Here is a 22790-nt window from a genome sequence, read left to right as displayed (position 1 = left end):
ACGCGGCTCCACAGTGCTGTGAGCGGCCGGGAGGATTTACCGCCGCCGCCGCTGGTGCACCTCCCGCCCGCCCGAGACGCTGCCGCCTCCTTCCCACAATGCACCCTGACGCCCGGGGGTGCCCTCTCTTCCCTCAGCCTTCCTCCCCCGCCCCTCCTTTCCGCCTTCTCCGCAGGCGGGCACGCGCAAGGAAGCGCGCCTGCTGGGGTGTGGCAAGGCGGAGGCGGGACCTGGCGCGCGCTGGCGCAGTGCGACTGCGCACAGTCTAATGCGCGGAGGGGAGAGAATTGCGCATGCGCGCATGTCTCCCGGGACGCTAGAGCAGACGATACCCTGGCTGCTCCGGTAGGTTTGGCGTGCGCGGGTTTTTGCAGATCTAGGGCGAGCTTACACGTTACATCACCGATGCATCTCTTCTTGCTTGCTTAATTTGCCAACAGTTAGGCCTTTCTTGCAGAATTCGCCATATACTCCTAAGGGCCGCGGAATCGGAGCAACCTTGTTGACTGATTGGCAAACTCTCGGCAGATGTGCGTGCACTGGTTGGATGCAGTGGTTGTAGGCGATTTAATTTTTCCCAGCTTTGCAGCGACTGTTGGCCCTGTTAGCTTCCCAGAACGGATCTCCCCAGCCTCGACTGGAAACTGAGGGACAAAAATTCTTAAAACTAATTACTCTTTCCCGGCGAGGCTTCTAGAAGAGCAAGAATAGCGATATAATTACACCTGCAGGCCTACAGTCGTGGCCTGTTAACGTTCCTGTGTTTTTCAGTGCCAGAATGAGTGACCGCTATTTAGAACAAAGGATTAGTATCAAATTTTGCGTGAAATTGAACAAGTCTGCAAGTGAGACCCACCATCTTTTAAAAGAAGCTTATGGGGAAGAAGTCATGTCAAGGGCCAGAGTTTTTGACTGGCACAAAAGGTTTAAAGAAGGACGGGAAGATGTTCGAGATGATGCCAGAAGTGGGCGTCCGGTCACCCACCGAACAGATGACAATATCCAGAAGGTCAAGGACTTGGTTTGTTCAAACAGGCAGTTAACCGTGAGGATGATGGCCGAAGAGTTAAATTTAGACAAAGAAACTGTTAGGCTCATTTTGAAAGAAAATTTGAACATGAGAAAGGTTTCTGCAAAAGTTATTTCGGGTGTTTTGAAGGGTGAGCCTAAACCACGAAAACTTGACTTTCAGTCCAATCTTTCAAAGGAAACTAGGAAAAATAGCTCATGTTTGAGGAAAAAGGTAACAGGTTCTGAAACATGGAGTTATCTCCAGGGTGAAGCTGATGGGGAAATGCCCCTGTCCGTATCCCATCCCAGAGTCCACTACCCTGCCAGTCAGCTTCTGCAGGCGTCATCTTCAACAAGCCTTCCCCCCAGGGTAGCTGAGGATTGGTTCACCCCATGGTGAGAGGAATGTGAGTTAGCTGAACCAGAACTAGGATGCTGCCTCACTGTTAGGCACCTTCTTTGGCTCCTCACCTATTTTTCAGTCTTCACCACTCCTCCCTATGTACCATGGCCCTCCTCATTACTCTTTGCTGGACTATTGGACCATTTTCCTTGCTGTTCTTCATAACTGAAAAACTTCTGGCTGTTCCCTTCTGGTATTTGCTTGTTCTTGATTTCTTTTGCTCAACAAGTTTGAATTTCTTCTCTGCCCAGACCTTAGCTTGTTGTGGCTGTCCTGTTCCTTTGTTCTCAACATTCTGCCTCAGAGGATCATGCCAGTGAGAAGAGAGGAACAGGATCTCCTGGAATCTGTATCTCTGTGCCCAGGGAGGCATGCTCTTCTGGGAGGACCCCAAAAGAAGGCTTACAGTTTCAGCCTGCTTCACAGTCAGGGCCTGAAGTATGGTACATAATACAGTGGCATGCTGGTGTTACTGAACAGTGCTGGGCCTAGGGGCTGATCTGGTCCGGATGACTCAGTGGGCGCCCCTTAGGAATCAGGGGTTGGCCACCAATACTGATCTCACAGGCCTACATCTCACAGAAGAGCTGGGTTTGTTTCATTCTAGTCCTATTCTTTGGACCTCCACTCATTTGGGTATCTCCTCTGTTGGAAGAGTATCTGGTCCTAGAAAATATAAACCCAGGGACCCAGCCCTAGGCCATGATGTGTGGGGAGGAAGACCAGGTGGCTCTCTAGTCCCCGAATTAAGGGAATCTGCTGCCTACGTGTGGATTCCCACACAGCAGCCTGTTTTTAGTAACTAATGCCTATAGTTTTGAGAACTTACTGTTTTTAGAACACTGCTGGGCATTGACAATGTGAAAGTTATGAACAAGATCTCCAAGGGCTGATGAGCTTCATGGATGAGATGGTTCTTGAACTGGATCCATGAGGATGGGTGAGACGGGGCTGTGACATTACGGAAAGCTTCCGGGGCAGGTGGAACAGCATGAGGCTTCCAACCTGCATCAGTAGAAAATGACACTGGCCAGATGCAGTGAATCACGCCTGTAATCCCAGCACTTTGGGAGGCTGAGGCAGGCAGATCATGAGGTCAAGAGATCGAGACCATCCTGGCCAACATGGTGAAACCCCGTCTCTACTAAAAATATAAAAATTAGCTGGGCGTGGTGGTGTGTGCCTGTAGTCCCACCTACTCAGGAGGCTGAGGCAGGAGAATCACTTGAACCCAGAAGGCAGAGGTTGCAGTGAGCCAAGATTGTGCCACTGCACTCCAACTTGGCGACAGAGCTAGACTCTGTCTCAAAAAAAAAAAAGAAAAGGAAAAATGATGACACTATTGGCTAAAAAAACAAAGTTCAAAGAGGAAGATAATGGTGTTGCAGCGGATGAACAATTTGGGATAATTTGCTTCCTCTCCTATGCCTCCAACTCTATGCCAGTTGTTATTAAATTGCTTCCCCTGAGTCTGTGAATAGATTTGTAACAACTAATTTGATATGTGATTTTCCATTTGGACTCTGACAAGCAGTTTCTCCAAATTCAAACTCTGTCTCTTCTCTTCCTACCTCTGCCAGATTTATGGAATGCAACTTTTCCCAAGTGGGTTCCAAGTAATACCACATAGACTAGAAACATTCAGGGGGCAGGGGTTTGGTAATAGCGTTTCACAGAATTGACCAGTCTCTGTTTCACTCAAGGATTTTTACATATTACAGCTCCTCTTGGACAATATTGCTTGATAGTAGAGACATAACACTCATTCATCACAGTTACTTTTAGTGCTGTTCTTTCACTTTCTCTACTCACCTCCAAAAATTACAAGTTCCTCATTAACACCTGTTTTTGTTTTGTTTTGTTTTTTGAGACGGAGTCTTGCTCTGCTGCCCAGGCTGAAGTGCAGTGGCACGATCTCAGCTCACTACAACCTCTGCGTCCCGGGTTCAAGTGTTTCTCCTGCCTCAGCCTCCTGAGTAGCTGGGATTACAGGTGCACGCTGCTACACCCGGCTATTTTTTTGTATTTTTAGTAGAGGCGGAGTTTCACCATGTTGGCCAGGCTGGTCTCGAACTTCTGACCTCAGGTGATCCACCCGCCTCGGCCTCCCAAAGTGCTGGGATTACAGGTGTGAGCTACTGTGCTGGATCAACACCTATTAGTTTTGAGGCACTTTGAAAGCTAGACTTTGTCCCATGAAGACGAGATACTGTGTAAGAAAACTCTTAAACCAAGCAACAGCTTATAGACCTCCAGCTCCTTAACAGTTTCTAGACGTTTCATTTCAGGACCATTAAGTCTTCCTACATCAGATGCAGCTCTAGGTTGCCCACAAGCACTTGGCACCAGGGACACTGCACTTTAGGAACAAAGTCCCCACCACTAGTTCTTGCAGCTTTGTTGCTGAACCTCATATTAATCCTTGCTGAGGCCCACCCAGTGGTAATCGTTGCAGATTTGTATGCTCCTGGACCCAGGCCAGGATCCCACAACCATACCTACAGGAGTTGTTTCTAACCTGTTATAAAACAGAGGTCCTGAGACAACTTACTTCTGGATTTTATTCCAGTCCTATGAACAGGGCTGGTGTGACCCTGCCAATGATGCTGGACCAAGACCTATGGTGGAGTGTAGAGTACTAGAAGCTATGGTTTAGACACAGCAACCAGAAGCAGGTAATTAGGAGTGTGAATTCAAATGGTTCCAGTTGGCTATAATGAAAAGGACTTATCCAGAGCAAAACATTCACATTTGGCTGCTCAGAATCTCTAAACCCAAGGGTAGAGCATGATCTAGGCATCCCCAAATAGGGAAGTTCTTATGTGAGTACTTCTAATGTGCCCACCCACCAAATCTGTTTTATTGCTGATCCACGTTTTGCCCTGGCCTGCACCTTGCTGCCTAGGCCTCTTGAGCTCCTGGTCCGGTAGTCTCACACATCCAGCTATGTGTCTGTCACACCCCAGACTCTTGTCCTTGACTGTTTTCAGACACCTCTCAGTTTATTCTCCACCATTTTGCTCTTACTCCTCTCTTTCCTTGTTGCTTTGTTTTCTGGTCCTGGGTCACATCTTCAGTAGCTGCTTTTGGTCACTTTGGTGTGCTGATCCTTGAATTGACTTTTGGGTCATGGTTTTCCACTTAACTTACACCTCTTCTCTCTGATTTTTTGGATCCTTCTTTCAGCTCCCTGCGTCAGCTGCTGAGTAAGGAAATTTGTCTGCTCCAGCCCTGGCCCCGGGTTGCCTTCCTATCTTCAAGAAGCAGGGTGGGGTGACATAGGGGAATTATGTATTGATTTTGTTTTTTCTAAGGGACATGGGCACCTTAGCCACCCTCAGTTGCACTCCCCAGAGGCACCCAGTGTCACCAGTTTCTCAAGGAGGCAATATGGTTACCTCTAAAGTAGCAAGAGTCATGAAACTTTTTCAGAGCTATAATATCCAAAGCCCATTCTCCTAGCAGCTGTATTTTCCCTGGCAGGAGAAGCTCCACCTAACCACAGGAGATCAAGCCTGGCTTTCTGTGGGATGTCAGTAGGAGAGCTGGCCATCTGCAAACTTTCTGAAGCTTAACACCATCGGTCAATGACGCTGTTTGGCTTTCAGGTTGATCTTTATCCCCGCCCCCACGCTCATTCTAATTCAAAGTCCACATGGAATGTTTTATGCCACAGTTGAGAGTCTAAGAGGAATACATGCCTTCCGGGGCAGATCATCCTAACACTAATTTTATGCAATTCTCCCCTTCCATCACCCCACCCTACCTTGCTTCATTTGCCCCACTAGTAATGATCAAAAAGAGAAAGAATAAAATGTTCACCAAATCTGTGACTTAGAAAAACTTGTGGAGGGTTCTGCTGTCTTCTGAATTCTGATCCTCACTGAGTCCTCATTGAAGTGTTATCATCTGGGGAAGAATGTTTACCTGGGGCCTCCTTCCCAGAACCTTTTTTTCAGATCAATTTTTTCGTCAAAGTCTAGACTTGCCTTTGGAAATGCCTGGATAAATCTGGATGCTAAATGACTTGAGGACACCTAATAAAGGAATGGGGTACTATTGGGAAATTGTCTGTCATTGCATTACAAATGTTGCTCAGCCTCCCTGCTATTTGCAGACATCATCACCAGCGAGTTTCACTGGGCTCTTTGGGATTGGGTCTCAGCAGGGTCCCATGTGACTCAATAAGAGCCCACCTTTGCTGCTTAAACTGTGTATGTTACCCTGCATTCTCCAATTGCTTCTTCAATCAGCCCACCCAGATTTTACTAGGCGCTTATATCTTTTCTGAGGTAACCATCATGTATTTATGTTCTAGAGTGTCTCCCTTATCAGATCCTTGCAAATACTGTCCTAGTTGTATCACCCCTTTACCAGTATGAATATCTGGAAACAAAAAATCTATAGTGGGGAGCCCCAGTGGGTCCCCTCCAAGGACTCACTTGGGCATAGTCCAGTGGTCAACAGACTTGTGTAAAGGAGTCTTTATGGGCCATATGGTCTCTTTTGCCACTATTCAACATTTTAGTGCAAAAGCAGACATAGTTAATACAGAAACAGATGAGGACAGCTGTGTTCCAATAAAACTTTACAAGTGGATACTGGAATTTGAATTTTATATAGTTTTTACAAAATACTATTTTGATTTTTTTAAACCATTGAAAAATGTTAAAAAGAGTCCGGACACGGTGGCTCAGACCTGTAATCCCAGCACTTTGGGAGGCCGAGGCGGTTGGATCACCTGAGGTCAGGAGTTTGAGACCAGCGTGGCCAACATGGTGAAACCTCGTCTCTACTAAAAATATAAAAATTAGCCAGGCATGGTGGTGTGTGTCTGTAATCCCAGCTACCCAAGAGGCTGAGGCAGGAGAATCGCTTGAACCCGGGAGGCAGAGGCTGCAGTGATCCAGGATCTCACCACTGTACTTTAGCCTGGGCAACAAAGGGAGACTCCATCTCAGAAAAAAAAAAAAGAAAGACATTCTTAGCTGTTAGGCCATAGAAAAACAGATGGCAGGATAGATTTGGCCCATGGACTATAGTTTGATATAACCCCCAGTCTAGTGTATATAGTGTGTATATAAAAATGACAGATGATTATTTTCCGTCAATAACATTATTAATGCCACATTGATCTGGCAGTATCTGGCAATTTATTATGTAGAAATTGTGGGCCAGCCACAATGGCTCACGTCTGTAATCCTAGCACTTTGGGAGGCTGAGGCGGACAGATTGCTTGAGGCCAGAAGTTCGAGACCAACCTGGGCCAACATGGTGAAACCTCGTCTCTACAAAAAAATACAAAAATTAGCCTGGCATCGTGGCACGTGGCTGTAGTCCCAGCTACTTGCAGGGCTGAGGTAGGAGGATCACTTGAGCCCAGGAGGTCCAGGCTCCAGTGAGCCATGATTGTGCTACTGCACTACAGCCTGGGTGACAGAGTGAGACCCTGTCTCAAACAAAAAAAAGGAAATTGTGGAATATTGGAGAGAATCTGTGGAGCCAGGAGAGTAAACTATAGCTGAATGGTTGGCTATTTTACCATGAAATATTCTGGTTCACAAAATAAATTTTGTGCTGGTTTTGACTAAAAATGATATTTTAAACCACCTGTATTATTCCCATGTAAAATATCAAAACCAGTGTTGGCAACACTGAAACTGATGTCAAGCTGCAACCAACAATAATAGAATGAACTGAAGGTAGTCCCAAAAATGATTTGACCATGGGCAGCATTTGAATAAGCTTATGTTATCACCTATTAAAGTGTGTACTATGGAGATGACAAAACTCACTGAAATGTATTTTTTGCATGCTTGCAATATACATAAGTATTACAGATACATATGTGTATTTGCACCTTGCAACTGGTGCTGAGATATGTCCTTTTAGGTAAGTGTATTTGTTTTTCCCCTAGATATCTCTTTATTGTGTCACCTTTATTTAAACTGATTTTCCAAAGTAGTAATAGAATCTCAGTATTGAACAGACCATTACAAGAGTGTCTGATCCAGCTAGTCATGTTTCCTGTGAGTTCAGGAGTAACTAAGCCCTACAGCTGCTGAAAGATTGCATCTGAAAGAAGATTCTGTGTTAATTCATTCAACAAATTATTGAGTATGTATGTGCCAGATGCTATCTTGTGTGCCGGGATACAGCAGTGGACAAAATAGATACAGGCCTTGGATTAGATGGTCTGAAATCTTAATTATATTACTCTTCACTCTTGCAAAATTTCTATTCCGTGTGCGCACATTAACCCATTGTTAACTGCATACCTGGAAATAGGTATGACCATTGCCACATGCCTTTGTGCTCTGGTCTTGATGCCTTTCCAGCTACATTAATAATTTGAGGACTGCGTGTTTCATTTAAATTTTATTATCCTTTAGACAGATCTATATTGGTAGAAAAACACACTGGCAATGTTGGAAGTGTAGACTGGCAATGGTTTTCTGAAAAGCAATTTGGCAGTATCTATCAAGAGCTTTAAAAATGTTTAGATCCTCTGATCCTCTAATTCCACTTCTGGGAATCTGTCCTAAAGAAATAGTCTAAAATGTGGGCAAAATCAATGCTTAACAATCTTAAAGTCCAACAGTAGAAAATTGGTTAAGTAAATTACAGTATATGACTATCTGGTAGACTGTTGTGCCATCATTATAATTTATGTTTCTGAAGAGTATTTGACAGCATGGCAAAGTGCTTATAGTGTTAAGTGAAAAGAATGATATACAAAATTGTATGTATAAATCCAGAAAATGTCTTTTAAAAAGATGGAAAGGATAGGCAAACTCTGGGTAGTTAGATTATGGGTTTTCCTGGTTTTATGCTTTAAAAAATTTTCTCCAGTATATTATTACTTGTATTATCAGTAAAAATCAATAGTATCTAGAGCTGGCAGTGGAGAGATTGAGGCCAGATCACTAGTTTGGTCCCTGAACAATTAACTTGGCTGGGTGGACACAGAGGCTGTATGATCTTGTGTTGGCAGCAAGGCTGGGCCAGAAGGGAAAAGGACCTGCCCAGGAGGAGAACAGACCATGTGACCATGTGACTATAATCCCTATAAAAAAATACAAAGTGTTAAGGGAAGACACCATGTGTGGCATGCTCTTGTGATGTAGTCCTAGGTAGGTAAAAGACCATTTATGAATCAAGTATATTCTGACAAGTGGAAAAGGATATGAATGCTCTCCTGGGTAAAATTAACCTCCTTTGCATTTCATTCTCACGTTCTCACACAAAATGAATTCTTGAGATGGATTTTATAATAGCTGATTCTCTGAAGAATCCCTGAGACTTCGTATGATTCTTTAGTATAGCAGTGACTTTCGATGTGCCAAGTCTACCTCCTCCCATACTGGGACACTCAAGCAACACAGATGTACACTGAAATTTTGGGTTTTCTATACTGAGAATACCGCACACGTATCATTAGTCATCTTTATGTTGTAAGTTACCAAACTCTTAAGGTTTGCAAATGTGATTTTGTTAGCATCCAGAACCAGTGTATTTTTTATTTATGTCTGAAAAATAATCATTGTGGGGTTTTAAAATGAAAAATCATGTAGCTAATGCCTATCCATAGGTGAAATTGTTATGTTGGAAAAATGTGTACTTAATCTTTGCTTTAGTAAAATGATTGTTATAAAAATGTTAAATGTCTCCTTAGTGAAATTTTAAACCTCCAAATGAGTACACAAGGTAAATACATATTTTATAGGCCTATAGCTCATATAATTGCCAAGCTGAAAGAGTTCTTTAAGATCCAAGTATAAGTCCTCTGGTCTATAGAATGAGTGAGTGAGGCTTGGGTTTCAGTTCTGGCTTCTTAACTAGCTATGTGACTTTGGGCAGTTCATTTGTACTGTCTAAGGTCTTCAGTTAATTCATCTGTAAAAGGGAAATAATACCATCTGTCTCATGGAGTTGTTCATTTTGTTCATTTCAACAATATTTATTGAGTGCTTATCTGTGTATGATGCCGTTGTAGACACAATAAACAAGACCCCAAGAAATGTTCCTCCTCATGAGCACACGTTTCAGTGAGGGAGACAGACAAGAAATAAGATAAATTAGTAAAAATATCTATGTTAGATAGTGATTATTAGATGTGAGGCTTACATTAAACAGTGTATATGAGGCACACAGCACAACACCTGGCATGCAGTAAGTGCTCAATAGAGAATAATTTCTTCTGTTTCTTGAGGCGTCTTAACAGCTCTGGAATTACTCTACAACGTAGTGATAGTCGGTAAGAAGGCTGACTCATAACTTTCTATCTCTTGCCAGTTAAGGCCTAACCCTGTTTTTGCTTAAGAAGACAAAAGAATTCTTACAGTGGTATTTTGTACTTCCTGTATGGCAGATTAATCAAGGTGGTGCCTAAACACTGTTGATAAATGACCTTTTCTGGAGCCAGTTGGCAGGAGTCCTTGCCTGGGGCAGGATGGCAGGTGTTAAGTCCACAAAGACAAATGCACAGTGTCATAGCTATTTAAGCAAAACAGACCAGAAGATCAAAATGGCTGTTTCTCTTAAAGAAAAGATGTGTGCCCTATGTCCTGGGCCAAACGCTGGAGCACTGAGCAAAGTTAGCAGTATTAGAAGGAAACTGCCTACTGCATTATTTATGGGAGACAAGGGCATTGACAGAAAGCCAGGAAAAGGAGAGTTTAATGCTTTGTGGTTTTGATATTTTTGTCCATTGTAGAAAATTTGGAAAGTTTAGAAATGTTTAAAGAAGCAGCCAGGAGTCCACTCCTAGGGTTCGGGTCTTTCATCAGACCCATCTCCTTGCCTCAGCTTCCTCTTTCAAAAACAGCCAGCCAGGCCGGGCACGGTGGCTCACGCCTGTAATCCCAGCAATTTGGGAGGCTGAGGCGGGCAGATCACTTGAGGTAAGGAGTTTGAGACCAACCTGGCCATCATGGTAAAACCCTGTCTCTACTAAAAATACAAAAATTAGCTGGGCGTGGTGGTGCACGCCTGTAATCCCAGCTGCTCAGGAGGCTAAGGCAGGAGAATTGCTTGGACCTGGGAGGTGAAGGTTGCAGTGAGCTGTGATCACACCACTGCACTCCAGCCTGGGCGAGAGAGTGAGACTCTGTCTCAAAAAAAACAAAAACAAAAAACAGCAGTCATTTGCTGAATTCCTTCTTCGAGCCTGGGCCTGCACTAGGCACAGAGTACAGCCCTTGTCCTTGGGCAGTGCCCAGCATTGTGGGTTAGGGAAGGGGACAGAGGTTGAGAGGAGCACCAAGAAAGGGTTTCTACCTTAGACTGTCAATTTTTCCCAGAGGACAGAGCTGAGGAACAAACTTTTGTAAAGAATTGGAACAAAAAGTTGTAATCAACTGAGGGTGATTGTGAAAATGAGACAGTGGACTGTAAAGGAGCAAAACACAGAACGATGGTAACTATAGCTCTTATGTAAGAGAGCCTGGAGCTCTGTCCACAAGGATTTAGTGTGTAATATTACCTCTCAGAAGAAACTGGACTTGAGGCTGTGGGCCAGTACCCCTGTACCTCGCATTAAGAACCTAATAAGTGAAAATTCAGAATTACAACCCCAACTCAATGAGGGAATTGGCCCAGGGAGGTTGAATGATTTTCTTGAATCACACATTTAGTTGGTGGCAGAACCAGGATAATAATGAAGGACCTTGAACTTCACTCAATCTGTGAGTTTTTTCTATTACTCCATCGGTAATTATTTCCCTTACTAAAATGTACATTCTTACGATATCTTTAAAATCATGCCCACCCTCACATTTAACAAATGATTACCAACAGTTGATTTACATACAATGTTTAAGGAACATATTTATAGCATAGAAAGTGGTGCAGAAGGTTTTACCAAATTTCTCTGGGGTGTCCAGGTCCCCTGGTCCTTCCAGAGGTGTGTATTCATAAGTAAATGTTGGCATTCTGTCATCCATTTTTTCCAGATGTTCTTCCCAAGTAGTGTGTTATGTTTTGTGTTTTTAATATTTCTCATATACGTTTTTAAAAATCTGGGCACATAAATCCTGATAAAGCTCTCAACTGTCTCCTCTGTGCTGTCTCAGATTTCTGAGTATGCTTATATTCATGACACAGTGTCTGAAGTCATGAATGCTATCACATAATTAGGACTTATATCCCTAAACCCCAGTCTTATGTTTCTAGATGTTCTGAAAATTCTTTACACTTCACTTATAAATGCCACTATACTGTGCCATGACATTTCCATAGTAACATATGTTTCAAACATGAAAACAGGAAGCCCGAGGAAAAGGGAAGTTGGTTTCCAATGCATAAATAAAAAAATTAAAAATTGTAGAATACATAAAATGAGGTGATGGGTGTAGTATGAGGGGATACAATTAGGGGACTGTGTATTTTATTCTACTTTGACCTCTCCTGAACAGAATGTTCCTGCAGGCTCACGTTAAGAATGGGCAGTACCTACCACCCACCCAGTGACCCAATCTTGGAATCATGCTTTCTTTGACCCTGACATCCTGGCAGGTCCATGTGATTTCCCCAACATCGCATACTGTCACCTACTGCAACTGGACAGGGGTGGCCACCCACCTCTCACCTCACCGTCTGAAGACCATCCCCCACACTGCTCCTATGTTATTTGGCTTGGAGTTTGCTGAAAACTGGAGGCTTTGGACACCAACTTTTTGAGCTTGCTCAATCATGCCCCACTTTGTGCCTGGAATCCCTCTCTGCTGCCATCCACCTGGCAAACTCCCCTTTTGGACTCAAGCTTCAGTCTCACCATTGCTGTTCTCCCCCACCACCCACCAACCCACTCAGTGAAGAAGCCACCCTCCGCCACCATCATGTACAATGCACATTCTTTATTATTATTTTTTTTTTAGCTTTAGCTTTTGTGGATACATAGTAGGTATATGTATTTATGGAGTACACTGGATATTTTGATACAGGCAGACAATGTATAATAATCACATCAGGGTAAATGGGGTATCCATCACCTCAAGCATTCATCCTTTGTGTTACAAACAATCCAATTATACTCATTATTATTATTATTTTTTGAGAGGAGTCTTGCTCTGTCACCCAGGCTGGAGTGCAATGGTGCCATCTTGGCTCACTGCAGCCTCCACCTCCTGGGTTCAAGCAATTTTTGTGCTTCAGCCTCCTGAGTAGCTGGCATTACAGGTGCACGCCACCACACCTGGCTAATTTTTGTATTTTAGTAGAGACAAGGTTTCATCATGTTGACCAGGCTGGTCTTGAACTCCTGACCTCAGGTGATCTGCCTGCCTTGGCCTCCCAAAGTGCTGGGATTACAGGCGTGAGCCACCACGCCCAGGCTTCCTTTAGTTATTTTTAAATGTACAATTACATTATTATGACTATAGTCACCCTGCTGTGCTATCAAATATTAGATCTTATTCATTCTTTCTAATTATTTTTTGGTACCCATTTACCATCCCCTCTTCCCCCCACCCCACCCTCCACTATCCTTCCCAGCCTCTGGTAACCATCATTCTACTCTCTATATCCATAAGTTCATTTATTTTAATTTTAGCTCCTACAAGTGAGAGGTTTGTCTTTCTGTGCTTGGCTTATTTCACTTAACATATTGACCTCCAGTTCTATCCGTGTTGTTGCAAGTGACAGAATCTCATTCTTTTTAATGACTGAATAGCACTCCATTGTGTACATATGCCACATTTTCTTTATCTATTTGTCTGTTGACGGACACTTGGGCTGCTTCCAAATCTTGGCTATTGTGAATAGTGCTGCAAAAAAACATGGGAGTGCAGGTATCTGTTTGATATACTGATTTGCTTTCTTTTGGGTAAATACCTAGCAATGGGATTGCTAGATTATATGGTAGCTCTATTTTTAGTTTTTTGTAGAACCTTCAAACTGTTCTCTGTAGTGGATGTACTCACTTACATTCCCATCAGCAGTGTATGAGGGTTCCCTTTTCTCTGCATCCTTGCCAACATTCATTATTGCCTGTCTTGAATTCATTATTGCCTGTCTTGAATAAAAGCAGTTTTAACTGGGGTGAGATGATCTCTCATTGTAGCAATGCACATTCTGACGTCAAGAAAACTATAACACTTAACTGAACTTAGTTGTTTGCAGGATGTTTTTCTTCCCTACCAGCCCAGGACCTCCTAAAAGCCAAGCCCACATCCGATTCTTCCATGTTCCCTGCATCCAGAATAAACCTTGCCTGGAACTGCTCAATAAATATTTGATAGATGAATGAAAGAAGGGATTTTTCTGGTAATTTTTTTATTGTGGTAGAATTCACATGACAAAATTCACCATTTTAACCACTTTAAAGTGTACATCTCAGTTGCATTTAGTGCATTCACAGTGCTGTGCAACCATCACCACTATCTAGTTCAGAACATTTTCTTTTTTTTTTTTTTTTTTTTTTTTTTTTCCTCTGTCGCCCAGGCTGGAGGAGTGCAGTGGCGGGATCTCGGCTCACTGCAAGCTCCGCCTCCCGGGTTTACGCCATTCTCCTGCCTCAGCCTCCCGAGTAGCTAGGACTACAGGCGCCCGCCACCTCGCCCGGCTAGTTTTTTGTATTTTTAGTAGAGACGGAGTTTCACAGTGTTAGCCAGGATGGTCTCCATCTCCTGACCTCGTGATCCGCCCGTCTCGGCCTCCCAAAGTGCTGGAATTACAGGCTTGAGCCACCGCGCCCGACCTCAGAACATTTTCATCACACTAGAAGGAAACCCTATACTCATTAAGCAGTCATTCTCCGTTCTTTCTTATCCTTGGCCCCAGCAACCATTAATCAACTTTCTATCTCTATGGATATGTTTGGACTCATGTATGTTTGTTTTATATTTTGAGTAGTAATCCCATACTGTGTTATTTATTTTGTTGCTCAAGTTGTTCTAGCTTTGGCCATTGGATGTTTTTTCAGGTTGGCTTCTGTGTCCCTTTGATGTGCTCCTAACCTTTTGTTTTTTCTTAGCAGGTCCTTACCTTCTGGTACTACAATATGCTCCAAGATTATCTTGTTTTTTGCCTCTCCACACCTGTGACCAGCCATTTCTCTATTTTTGATTTCTCTCTAGCCCTGGTTCCTTTTATTGGAGAATGGTGTTTAGAAACCAAGATATGGGCAATGAGTGTATTGCTACCAAAATTTGGGTTTTTTTTTGATATCTTCCATGTCTCTACTTAACACACTCAATTTTTTTCTCTAGGTTATTGATCAATGGAATACAGTTATAATGGTTTTAATGACCTTATCTACCAATTTTACCTATCTCCCTCAGTTTCAGTTAACCGATTTTTGGAAATAGTTTTTGGCTACTACTTTTAAGCTTTGTTAGTTGAGACCAGAGTAATATTAGTCTAGGGCTAATTTTGCCCCAGTGTTGAGGGCACCTGAAATCTTATGAAATATGTCTTGCCACTCTAGATGTTAGGAATAGGAAGTGGACCTGTGTGATCTCCAAAAATAGTTCCTTCTAATCCTTTTAGATAGTTCTTTCTCTGGCCTCTGGTAGTTTCCTTACATGCATACTGAAGACTTGAGGGGGCTTTGTATATTTGGAAGCAGTGTTGCCAGGTGGTACTCAGAGGTTCTGGGATATATCTTCCTGGTCAGCTTTTCCTTTTATCATTATCATATGATTCTTTATCCCTAGTAATTATTTTCAACTTAAAATCTGTCAATATTGCATTATTTTGCTTAACATTTACCTAGTATATTTTCCCATCTTTTTAATGTTTCTGTGCTATTATTATTATTATTTTATTTTATTTTATTTTTTTGAGACAGGGTCTTACTCCCGTTGCCCAGGCCGGAGTACAGTGGCATGATCTTGGCTCACTGCAAACTGTGCTTCCTGGGCTCAAGGGATCCTCCCACCACAGCTCCCCAGGTAGCTGGGACTGCACATGAATGCCACCACACCCAGCTAATTTTATATTTTTTTGTAGGGATAGAGTTTCATCACATTGCCCAGGCTGGTCTTGAACTCCTGGGGTCAAGCAGTCATCCCACCTTGGCCTCCTAAAGTGCTGAGATTACAAGCATGAACCACCATGCCTGGGCTCAAATTAGGTGTTTTAACAGCCAGTGTTTCTTTAGATTTATAAACCTGCCTACCAGTTTTGTTGCCTTTCTCTCTTTTTACTGAAATATAATTCATATCCAATAAAATCGTTAGTATATTTACAAAATTGTAGAACCATCACCACTAATTTTAGAACAGTTACAGCATTCCAAAAGGAAACCCCCTACCCATTAGCAGTCTCCTCATTTTCTTTAATCCCTTGGCAACCACTCATATACTTTCTGTCTCCATGGATTTGCCTATTTTGGAGGTTTCATATAAATGAAATCGTAATATGTAGCCTTTTATGTCTGGCTTCTTTCACTTAGCCTAATGTTTTTAAGGTTCATCCATGTTGGAGCATGGGTCAGTCCTTCATTCCTTTTTTTTTTTTTTTTTTTTTTTTGAGACGGAGTTTCACTCTTGTTGCCCAGGCTGGAGTGCAATGGCGATCTCAGCTCACTACAACCTCCACCTCCAGGGTTCAAGCGATTCTCCTGCCTTAGCCTCCTGAGTAGCTGGGGCTACAGGTGCGTATCACCATGCCCAGCTAATTTTTGCATTTTTAGTAGAGACAGGGTTTCACCATGTTGGCTAGGATGGTCTCCATCTCTTGACCTCGTGATCCGCCCACTTCTGCCTCCCAAAGTGCTAGGATTACAGGCGTGAGCCACCACACTCAGCCCCTTCATTCCTTTTTATGGCTGAATAACATTCTATTGTGTGGATCTACCACATTCTATTTATTTATCAGTTGATGGACATTTAGGTTGTTTTCAGCTTTTGGCTATTATGCAGAATACTGCTATGAATGTTCATGTACAAGTTTTTTGTGAACATACATTTTTAATTCCCTTGGGTATACACCTAGGAGTGGTATTCATAAATAATTCATTATTTCTTGTATTCAGTGGTATGCTGGTAAATATTTAACACCAGTTTTCATTTGGGAGGGTTGGGGATCTCTGATTTGTAACATTTGTTAATTTCTAGAGTGTAAATATTCAAATTACCAATGTGGCATCATTGAATGTAGAGTTGGGAAGAGATGCAGCATAGTACACCATTCTATAGTATGTCTACTGTATAAACACAGGAGATACAAATAAAAGTTGCATGGATAATAGCATAATGTGGTAAAATAATTAAGACATGTATTGTGAGGATTTTTGACCTTTATATTTAAAGTGATTCATTTAATTGTAAGTTTACATAATTTAATTTTTGAAAATGGGCCGGATGAGGTGGCTTATGCCCGTAATCCCAGCACTTTGGGAGGCTGAGGCAGGTGGATCATCTGAGGTCAGGAGTTTTGAGACCAGCCTGGCCAACATGGTGAAACCCCATCTCTACAAAAGTATGAAAAGTAGCCTGGCGTGGTGGCCTGTGCCTGTAGTCCCAGCTACTCAGGAGGCTGAGGTAAGAGAATCCCTTGAACCCAGGAGGCAGAGGTTGTAGTGAGCCAAGATGGCACCACTGCACTCTAGCCAGGGTCATGGAATGAGACTCTGTCTCAAAAAAAAAAAAAAGAAAAGAAAGAAAATGACTATGTAACAACCAATTCTCAAAATTCCTGAAAGTTTTAACAGTCTGCTATCTGGGCTCATGAGATCTAGCTTCAGTGCCTCACTTGTATCCCACACCTTACATGCTACTTCTTTCTGGATTACATTTTCTTTGTTCTTTTTTTTTTTTTCTCTTTTGAGACAGAGTCACACTTTGTAACCCAAGCTTTCTCATCAGCAACAAGCTGCCAAGCTAGAGTGCCGTGGTGCAATCTCAGCTCACTGCAGCTCTGCCTCCAGGGCTTAAGTGATTTTCATGCCTCAGCTTCCTGAGTATCTGGGACTACAGGTGCACGCCACCACGCCCAGCTAATGTTTTGTATTTTTAGTAGAGACGGGGTTTCACCGTGTTGGCTAGGGTGGTCTCGAACTCCTGAGCTCAGGTGATCCGCCTGCCTCGGCCTCCCAAAGTGCTGGGATTACAGGTGTGAGCCACTGTGCCTGGCCTCAATTTTCTTTCTTTCTTTCTTTTTTTTTCAGACAGAGTCTCGCTCTGTCGCCCAGGCTGGAGTGCAGTGGCCGAATCTTAGCTCACTGCAAGCCCCGCCTCCCAGGTTTACTCCATTCTCCTGCCTCAGCCTCCCATGTAACTGGGACTACAGGCGCCCGCCACCTCGCCCGGCTAGTTTTTTGTATTTTTTAGTAGAGATGGGGTTTCACCGTGTTAGCCAGGATGGTCTCGATCTCCTGACCTCGTGATCCACCCGTCTCAGCCTGCCAAAGTGCTGGGATTACAAGCTTGAGCCACTGCACCTGGCCTCAATTTTCTTATAGAAGTATATGTATTAATGTGTTAAAATACTTCCAGCAAGTTTCTGTGAGGTAAACTGTCTTTGTTCATCAGAAAATGTCTGTAAGTTTGGCTCTCACTTGTTAATTTGACTGTGTATAGGATTCTGGTTTGAGATTTGTTTTTTGTGCACACTTTGAAGATATTATCCTACTGTCTCCTGGTTCCCGTTGTTGCTGATGAGAAAGCTGATTTCATTGTAGTTAACATTCCTTTCGATAATCTGACCCTTGTCACTGCAGACTTTTATATTTGCCTTGTGGTTCTGCAGTTTCATCAGTATGTGACTAGTCATGTAATTATTTATTCTTTTATTTTATTTTATTTTATTTTATTTTACTTGAGACAGGGTCTCACTCTGTCGCTCAGGCTGTAGTGTAGTGGCACAGTCTCAGCTCACTGCAACCTCTACCTCCCAGGTTCAAGTGATTCTCCTGCCTCAGCCTCCCGAGTAACTGGGATTACAGGCGTGCACCACCACTGCCTGGCTAATTTTTGTATTTTTAGTAGAGATGGGGTTTCACCATGTTGGCCAGGCTGATCTCGAACTCCTGACCTCAAATGATCCACCGACCTTGGCCTCCCAAAGTGCTGGGATTACAGGCATGAGCCACCGTGCCTGGACTGTTTATTTACTGTCTTGGTATGTTTCTCCAGTTTTGGAAAATTATCAATAATTCATGATGGTTAATTTTATTTGTCAATTTGACTGGGCCACGGGGTGCCCAGATATTTGGCCACACAATTATTCTGGGTGTGTCTAGGAGGGTGTTTCTGGATGCGTTAACATTTGAATCAATAGGCTGAGTAAAGCAGACTGCCCTTTCTAATAATGCGAAGGGGCCTCATTCAATTGTTGAAGGCCTGAATGGAACAATAAGGCTGACTCTCCTGCAAGTAAGAGGAAACTCCTCCTACCTGGCTGCTCGAACTGGGACATCAGTCTTTTCCCGCCTCCAGACTCAAACTGACACATCAGCTCTTTTTTTGGGTCTCAAGACTGCAGGATTTTGAACTGGAACTTACACCACTGGCTCTCCTTTTCCTCAGGCCTCTGGACGCAGGCTGGAAAGTCACTGTTGGCTCTCCTGGGTCTACAGCTTGCCAGGTACAGATCTTGGAACTTCTCAGCCTCCATAATTGAGTGAGCCAATTCCTTATAATAAATCTCTCTCTCTCTGTACACACACACACACACACACACACACACATCTTGTTGGTTCTGTTTCCTGTTTCTCTGAAGAACCCCATAATATTTTAAATAATGATTTTCCACCATTCCCTCTGTTAAATCTTTGTTTTTTTTTGAGTTGGAGTTTCGCTCTTGTCACCCAGGCTGGAGTGCATTGGCGCGATCTCTGCTCACTGCCACCTCCGCCTCCCAGGTTCAAGCAATTCCCATCTTAGCCTCCCGATTAGCTGGGATTACAGGCAGCTGCCACCATGCCCAGCTAGTTTTTGTATTTTTCAGTAGAGACAGGGTTTCACCATGTTGGCCCGGTTAGTCCTGAACTCCTGACCTCAGGTAATCCTCCTGCCTCAACCTCCCAAAGTGCTGGGATTGCAGGCGTGAGCCACCGCGCCTAGCCCTTTTTTTTTTTGAGATAGAGTCTCACACTCTTGTTGCCCATGCTGGAGTGCAATGGTGCAATCTCAGCTCACTGCAACCTCCGCCTCCTGGGTTCAAGTGATTCTCTTGTCTCAGCCTCCTGAGCAGCTGGGATTACAGGTGCACGCCACCATGCCTGGCTAATTTTTGTATTTTTAGTAGAGCCAGGGTTTCACCATTTGACCAGACTGGTCTCGAACTCCTGACCTCAGGTGATCCGCCCATCTCAGCCTCCCAAAATGCTGGGATTACAGGCATGAGCCACTGCACCCGGTCCCTCTGTTAAATCTTTCTAGAACTCCTATGAGACATCTGTTTGGCTCTCTCTTTTTATTCTTCATTTCTCTTAAATTCTTGTTCGGGTTTTGTCTGTTTATCTCTCTTTACTCCATTTTGGGTCATGTCCTCAAAATGTCTCTTCAGATTCCCTCTTCAGCTAGCTCGAATATGTAGGTTAACTCATCTTTGAGTCTTTAATTTTAGTAATTATGTTTTTATTTCTGGAAGTTCTATATGGTTCTTTTTCAAATTTCCCAACTCTTTCTCCTCCATACTATTCTGTTCCTTTATTATCCTTTATTATGCCTATTTTATTTATATATATGTAGATATATAGATATATAAAATACATGGGATAAAATACATCGCACTATTAGAAAGGGCAGTCTGCTTTTCTTCCATGAAAAGGAGACAGGCGCGTGCCACCACACCCGGCTAATTTTTGTATTTTTAGTAGAGACAGGGTTTCACCATGTTGGTCAAGCTGGTCTGGAACTCCTGACCTCATGATCTGCCTGCCTCGGTTTCCCAAAGTGCTGGGATTACAGGCATGAGTCACCACTCCCGGCCTTGGAGGTAGACATAATCTCCTGTATTAGTCAGGGTTCTCCAGAGAAACAGGACCAATAGGAGATATATGTAAATAGATTTATTCTGTCATATGATTTATTGTGATTATGGAGGCTGAGAAGTCCTTTGAACTGCCATTTGCAAGCTGGAGCCCAGGAAAGCCAATGGTGTTGTTCTAGTCCAAGCCCAAAGATGAAGACCTGAGAACTAGAGTTTAGTGGGTTTTGTTGTTTGTTTGTTTAGAAACAGGATATTGTTCTGGCACCCAGGCTGGAGTATAGTGGCACGATTTTAGCTCACTGCAGCCCTGCATTTCTGGGCTCAAGCAGTCCTCCCGCCTCAGCCTCCTGAGTAGGTGGGACTACAGGCATGTGCCACCATGCCCAAATAATTTTTTATTTTTATTTTTTGTAGAGACAGAACCTCACTATGTTGTCCAGGCTGGTCTCGAACTCCTTGTCTCAAGGGATCCTCCTGCCTTGGCCTCCCAAAGCTCTGGGATTATCAGCATGAGCCACCATGCCCAGCCAAAACCAGGAGTTCCATGGTGTAAACTCCAGTCTGAGTCCAAAGGCCGAAGAGCCAGGAGTGCTGGTGCACAAGGGCAGAAGACAGATGTCATAGCTCCAGAAGCAAGAACAAATTTGCCCTTCTCCTATCTTTTTGTTCTATTCGGGTCCTCAATGAATTGGATGATCTCCATGCACATCCTAATGAAGGGGTGCCTCTTCATTACTCGGTCTACCAATTCAAATGCTAATCTCTTCCAGAAACATCCCCACAGACACACCCAGAAATAATGTTTTCCCATCTATCTGAGTACCCCAGTACTCAGTCAAGTGAACACACAAAATTGGCTGTCACATCTCCATTTTGTTTGTTTATTTATTTATTTATGTATTTATTTTAGACTAGTTAAGTTTAGTAGTGAGAAAGAGGGAAGGAGTAGAACGAGGAGTTCAATTTGTGACTGACTGTGAACAATCGATTGAGATAACTCACTACCTTTGGACCAGCCATCTCCATTTTATAAATAAGAAAACTGAAGCTCAGAAAGGTTGTCTAAACTGCTAAAGCCATACGACTTTAAGTGCGGAAATAGGTTTTGTGTTCAATCTGTTTCTCTATAAAATCCCATGCGGGACATCCAGGCATCTAAAAGGTAGCTCAGTACGTCTGCCTTCTCTCCATTGTTAGCCTTTATGGACAATTTTTGCTGGAGCAAATATTCTGAAAAAGATTCCTCCTGTTTCCTATGGGCGTAAACAGCAAGCAGGTGAAGCCAGGCTCTCTCGAGCCTGGGAGCCCCTGGTAGGAGCATTTGGCTGGAAAGATGTGAAAGTCAATAAGCATTTCCTCCACCACCCAGAAGCATCTCCAGGCTTCTGCAGGAGGTGGGCAGTGAAGGGGACGTACCAAGCATCCCGCACATAATCTTTGGTCTGCCTCAGGCAGAAGGAGAAAGCCCAGGCCACGGTAGGACTTACCTGTTGAGTCCTTCTGGGTTTGGGCCATGTCTCAGCAGAGACTGGCATACTCTCAGGCTTTTCACTTCCTTCCTTAGATTGGGGGCGCCTCTTGCCCTGTGCATCTTGCACAAAGCCTGGTCCTGAGTAGGTGCCCTGCAAAGGTGCAGGGGATCAATGCGGATGACTGAGGTCTAACTGAAGAAAAAGAAGGCATTTCAAGTCTCTACAGGATGGGAACTTTAATGAGTGCAAATAGCTACCCTTTATTGAGCATTGATTATGTGTGGACACTTTCTATGCATGTATATTGCAATATTTTTAGCTGCAAGTAATTATAACAGTGACTTAAATAGGTAGTTATTTTCTGGCATAACAAGAATTCCAAAGGTGCTACTTTGGTCTTTCCATCTTGGTTACAAGATGACTGTGACACCCAGCCCTCACCTCCAAGTTCAAGGCAGGCAGGGGTTGGGAGGCACAGACAGTTCAGACTCAGCAGTCCTGTTTCATCAGGAAAGCAAAAGCTCTCCCAGTAACTCCCAGCAGAGTTCTATTAAATCTCATTGGCCTAAGGGAGCTACAGTGGTAGGTAACAAGGAGCAAATGGCTTTTGGGTAGCCAGTCAACAGGGTCTGCCATGTGCATAGAAAGCACAGTATGTATTTGGCATGGAGTCGGTACTCAATAAGCATTAGCTATTTGGCGTGCCTGTGCGTGTTTGTGTGTCTGCGTGTGGTTATATGTATGTTCTCCATTTTCCCAAACAGTCCTTGGAAGTAGCATCCTCCTTTACTAATGGGACCTATCACACAGCTGGCAAAAGGCACAGGCAGAGCCACACATCAGACTCATTTCTTTCTGACTGAAGTCTGAGGGCTCTTTCCATTGCCATGCCATGTTCTGCCCTCCCCTTAAACTGCCCCTCTAAAATATTGTCTTGGAGTCACATCAGGTCCGAGTGGACTTGAGGAAGAAAGAAGAGGGAAGGAGATCAGATCAGTACTGTTGTCCAGGCTGGAGTGCAGTGG

General features: G+C 43.5%; 1 protein-coding gene across 2 annotated transcripts; it reads left to right on the top strand.

Annotated features, from left to right (window-relative positions):
* Positions 1 to 736: 736 nt before the first annotated feature.
* Positions 737 to 21093, top strand: LOC105511808 (putative uncharacterized protein FLJ37770). 2 transcript variants are annotated; one of them, XM_011941999.1, is made up of 2 exons: positions 737 to 1160; positions 20708 to 21093. In XM_011941999.1, the coding sequence occupies exons 1-2, from the start codon at positions 779 to 781 to the stop codon at positions 21091 to 21093; spliced, it is 768 nt and encodes a 255-aa protein (XP_011797389.1). In that variant the 5' UTR covers positions 737 to 778. The 2 variants fall into 2 exon arrangements, with proteins under 2 accessions (XP_011797389.1, XP_011797390.1); XM_011942000.1 differs by lacking the exon at positions 20708 to 21093 and having other exon boundaries at positions 737 to 1610.
* The last annotated feature ends 1697 nt before the right edge of the window (positions 21094 to 22790 follow it).

This window comes from Colobus angolensis, unplaced genomic scaffold, assembly GCF_000951035.1.
Source record: "Colobus angolensis palliatus isolate OR3802 unplaced genomic scaffold, Cang.pa_1.0 Scaffold205, whole genome shotgun sequence".
Classification (NCBI taxonomy): Eukaryota; Metazoa; Chordata; class Mammalia; order Primates; family Cercopithecidae; genus Colobus; species Colobus angolensis.
The sequence above is the reverse complement of the archived record's forward strand: the minus strand, read 5'-3'. Positions and strand labels throughout refer to the sequence as shown.

What these genes read in the sequence shown, in the direction of transcription:
- LOC105511808 (XM_011941999.1), top strand. Translation starts at nt 779, where the DNA reads ATGAGTGACCGCTATTTAGAACAAAGGATTAGTATCAAATTTTGCGTG. An exon ending in TATTTCGGGTGTTTTGAAGG is followed by an intron (nt 1,161 to 20,707) that starts GTGAGCCTAAAC and finishes TATTTTTTGTAG; the next exon opens with AGACAGAACCTCACTATGTT.